Source organism: Penaeus vannamei, chromosome 34, assembly GCF_042767895.1.
Source record: "Penaeus vannamei isolate JL-2024 chromosome 34, ASM4276789v1, whole genome shotgun sequence".
Classification (NCBI taxonomy): Eukaryota; Metazoa; Arthropoda; class Malacostraca; order Decapoda; family Penaeidae; genus Penaeus; species Penaeus vannamei.
The window spans coordinates 5,333,644-5,338,643 of NC_091582.1; the positions used below are offsets into that span (position 1 = coordinate 5,333,644).

The following is a 5,000-nucleotide window of genomic DNA, read 5'->3' on the forward strand; positions in this document are numbered from 1 at the left end:
AAATACACACAAAGTTATAGTTCTTGAAGGAGAAGAAAAAGAAGATGAAGGAGAAGGAGGAGGAGGAGGAGGAGGAGGAGGAGGAGGAGGAGGAGGAGGAGGAGGAGGAGGAGGAGGAGGAGGAGGAGGAGGAGGAGGAGAATAAGAAGAAAAAGAAGAAGAAGAAGAAGAAGAAGAAGAGGAAGAAGAAGAAGAGAGAAGAAGCACAAGCAAATGAAGAAGTAGAAGAAGAAGAATAAGAAGAAGAAAGAAGAAGAAGAAGAAGAAGAAAGAGAAGAGAGGAGAACAAGAAAGAAGAAAGGAAAGAAAAAAAAAGAAGAGAAAAGGAGAAGGAGAAGGAGAAGAAGAAAGAGAAGAAGGAGAAGAAGAAAGAAGAAAGGAAAGAAAAAAAGAAGAGAAAGGGAAAAGGAAGAAAGGAAAGAAAAAAAGAAGAAGAGAAAAGGAAAAGGAAAAAAAAGAAGAAAGCTTCCCATTCAAAGAGAGATAAATAAACATTTACTTCTCCTGCTGTATACTTAACAGATGCCATACTTATTAATTATCTGAATACGACCTTGAAATGACTAATTACTTAATAAGTTATTTTTCTTATTCTAGATATAATATATCATATACATGAATGTGTAAGATATTAAATTTCTGGAAATTTTCTTAATTCTCTCCCCCCCCTTAATATGTCATATCTACCATAAAAAGGGTTACTTTGGTGTTTTGAAATGTATAATTACACATTGGCTTATACAATAAATGTTTTATACACATAATATACCTTTGACATGTAATTTTTCTTACTTTTTTCATATTCACCCAAATAATTCATTCACACTGATCACCTCTTTTTTTTTCTTTGGCTTATTACTCTGTGCAAGTTAAAGCAAGAGCTCTTTGAAAGAGGCTGCCCATCCTTCAATTAGTTAGAATTGAACTTGATGAGGGTTAGAACTTGATTTAGCCCTCATTCTTTCCCTACCACTGACTGGCGGATTGCTGGTACTGCATTCAACCAATTCCTTTAAACACTTCTTCAGTTCTCTGGGGTGTGTTATCAGCATTGACGGTCACATCATTTTCATTTGCCCATTCAAAAAAGGTATACAGGTCATCTCATAGTTTGTGTTCTACCTCTATTAAACTTAATGGTGTATTCATCCTAGTACCATCAGCAATAGATGTTGCTCTGGCGTGTTTGTATTATCTTTCATTTCTATAATTAGGCTGAAAGTAAGCAAGCAACATTTAGGTTCCCATTTGGATTGATTGTTAAGGAGTAACTATGAATTATTTCTTTGTATACAGGAAATAGATCTTCAAAATATCTTATGTCAAAACTGGATCATGTGAAAGTAATTTGCCCAGTTAATTGATTAACATTTAATTCTTCTTTATCATAAATCACTCACATTAGGAGGAAGCTATTGTGATAACACACTTTTACCCACCTATGACCCATTTCAATAGGGTATGTCAAAATACATGACATCTTTGCCTCAGTAAGGTAGAAGTGCATACAGATGAAATTCACTGATAAACAGTTGAGCAGTTTAGGCTCAGTCTTATTTTTGTTCATGGGGGTAACCTTCCACATGTATGCATCCAAGACTGGGTAAAACTTATCTTCTACTCCTATGACCACAACCTTTGGAGTGGTCCCCTTATGACAGAGAGTGGGAAAGGAAGATGAGGACAGAGTCGGAATTTGTGTGAGAAAGGGAGACAAGGATGGAAAGAGGGAGGAAGTAAAAGGAAGAGGGAGAGGTAAAAGAAAAGGGAGGAGAGGATTAGGAAGAAGAGGAGCAAACGACAGAGGTAGGGAGGGAGGGAGAGAGGGGAGGGGAAAGGGGGAGGGAGAGGAAGGGAGCAAGGAAGGAAGGGAGGGAGGAAGGGAGCAAGGAAGGAAGGAAGGGAGGGAGGGAGGGAGGGAGGGAGGAAGGGAGGAAGGGAGGGAGGGAGGGAGGGAGGGAGGAAGGGAGGGAGGGAGGAAGGGAGGAAGGAAGGAAGGAAAGGAGGAAGGAAGGGAGAGGAAGGAGAGAGAGAGAGAGAGAGAGAGAGAGGGAGAGGGAGAGGGAGAGGGAGAGGGAGAGGGAGAGAGAGAGAGAGAGAGAGAGAATGAGGGAGAGAGAGAGAGAGAGAGAGAGAGAGAGAGAGAGAGAAATATTTATTGAAAGTTTGGTGAATTTATACTTATAGTCTAACCATAATATGCCATTCAGAATAAAGAACCAAGCTTCTATACATTAAATGCAGAAAGAAGAAAAAGACCTATTTGATTACAGAGGCCAAAGAACCAAAGTTTCTATACAGAAGACCCTTAACTCACATAGCGCTACTACAAGAGAGTAGAACAGAAAAAAATACTGAGAAGTACTGACACTAATAGTTAAACCATTACCACCACTGGGGATGTACGGCACGCTCATAAAAGCCCTGTACTAGTCTTTCTTATCTCACATGTTTTCTCTTTTCCTTGTTTAAAAATCTTAATTTCTTAATGTTACAATTATTTTACTGATACTATAATAATCAATAATAATGATAATAATAATAACAGCATTCATCTAATAGTATTAGAAATAGAAAGAAAAAAAAAATCAAAGAATGGGGGTATAGGGTAAGGTCATGGCAATGGAAAAATAAGAATAAAAATAAATAAATGGAAAGATCAGATCAATTTCTACCCTACTTCTTGTCAAGTTTCTCCTATTCAAAATTACTAATTCAATCTGAAGGGAAAAAATCTCCCTTTAATGGTGTAATGACTAAAGAAAGAGAGAGAAAAACATCTTATATACACTATATACACTTTCCACTACATAAATATCACTCATTACAGCAACATGTACATAGTTCAAACAAAAAATCATGCAAAGCTGTTATCAAAATGTTATCCACAAAAAGCATTAAGATATATTTCACCTATGGAAGTTATTAAAAGAACCCTACTATTGGCTATTAATCCTTTTTATTATTGAAATGCTTAATGTTGCTTTCCCTGTGAGTAAGCATCTTTTCACCAATAGCAAGATTTAATTTTTCAAGTTAACATTACTAAAAACAAACCTACCACTCCCTGCAGTATCTAAATCCTCTGAAAGTTTAGTCTCTTTACTTAACATTATGCATTTAATAAATTGGTTGATATCAATCAATCAATAGGTTGAATGACTGATACTTAATGGCATATAATGGAATTTATCTTTCTTCTAACAATATTTGTATAATAACAACACACAAGTAAACAGTAGTTTTTAAAAGTCAAAATCACACAACTTACCTAGAATTCAACACAAAATTAAAAGTATAAAACTTAACATCTTTCAAAGATTCTTTAGCAATTGATATGCTTCCAATATGTAGAAGGAAATGCAAGTGTGTTAATCACTGAAAATTATGGCTGCATTTCATATCCTCTTTATCAATGAAGATACTACTATTTCTTAACACATATCATTGCACTAAAGCAAGTTCTTAAAGTTAGTCAGCAATCTGACTCTAAATAATAGTAAATGTACAAAATTAGCAAATCACTTACCCTATTTCACTTTATCTTAGGCCTTAATCTCTCAGTCACTTTACCTCTTACTTTAGCCGCTTATTTGCTTGATAATAAATATAATCATTAGATTGAATATCCTCACATGCTACAATGTATTTATCCATAAAATTTTAAAACAAAATAATATTTACTTTTGGGCAGGAATATCATATGGCATATTTTTACATATTATAAGACTAAAAATGTAGAATTTATGAGGAAACCACAAATGAATGGAGGAATGAGCCAATGTACTGCAGACTAAAAGCTCCGTCACAGTACAGAAGCAGTTATCAGTAATAAAAAAACGAGACAATTTTAGAGAGTCTAGGAGAGTTTCATCCTTTAAAATGTAAGCAAAGAATGAATGGACTCACCCACATACTTAGATGGATTAAATGATTTATGTCTGTTATGTGCAGTAAGAGAGAGACTAATGGCCAGAGAAGGCCACCTGTTCTCCGAAGCACAGGCCCCCTTGCAACACACAGCACACGCAAGAGAGTCGTAGGTCATGTGACAAACAAGAAGTTGAGTTGCACAGGGAGATGTTGGCAGACGAGCAGTAGGTAGGGTGATGCGCAGGGGCCAAGAGAATACTTACGTACCCTGCTAGTTAGGGAGGAAGAGGTCGAGTATAAGCCCACCTCACGTACCCTACTTCCAACAGAGGCGTGGTTACCCAGTGTCAGTTCAGCTGCGTTGATGCGCCACTGCAGACCCACAATCTCCTGCTCATACTTCCAGTTCCGGTACGATATAGTTGACACGAATGTAAACAAGATGAGAAGGGCGCCCATAAAATATAATGCTATTATCTTGACCTCAGTCTCTGATTGATTACATAAAGTGCCATCATAACCACAGTTTGGCATGTCACGTATTTTCATTTTGGGGGCAGTTTCCATGAGAGAGTAATTCTGTGGAGGAAAAGGCAGAACTGAATATGGCTTCAAATCCAATAATATTTGAATGCTGCAGACTCACTCACTTATCTATACATATGCATCTATACACCTATCTGTATATATACAAACACCTACACAAATATGCAAACAAACAAACACAAACACAAATGTACATATAGACACACCAAAAAAGGTTAAAACACTTCCAAAGCAACAATGACATATCCTTTTTTCCTAAATAATATTTCATATCCTTCAGGTACATCTTACTAGCTAGTCATTAACAATCAATCCGCTAGAATCTATCAAAACAGGAAAAAGAAGAAAAAAATGCAAACCAATTCATAAAAATGTCCTTCAATTATCATTTCAATAATAAAAAATGACTGAAATACATCCACACAAGGTACAGTAATTATATCAATCCTATAATATGCTGAAACAACTTTAAATTCACTAGCTTGATCTTTACTTTATTTTATTTACAACAAATGAACAAATTTACATATGCAGTATATCCTCCTATGATCAGTAAATTCATTAAACTATAATAACATAAG

At 35.9% G+C, this 5,000-nt stretch overlaps 1 protein-coding gene across 1 annotated transcript in view; it reads right to left on the minus strand.

The window, feature by feature from the left end:
* LOC113819611 (receptor-type guanylate cyclase Gyc76C-like) overlaps positions 1 to 5,000 on the minus strand; it is a gene marked incomplete in the record, with an annotated part of 271,750 nt that overhangs the window by 37,092 nt on the left and 229,658 nt on the right. Inside the window, 1 exon segment of the mRNA XM_070113642.1 lies at positions 4,189 to 4,452. Within this exon segment, the coding sequence (XP_069969743.1) occupies positions 4,189 to 4,452 (264 nt within the window).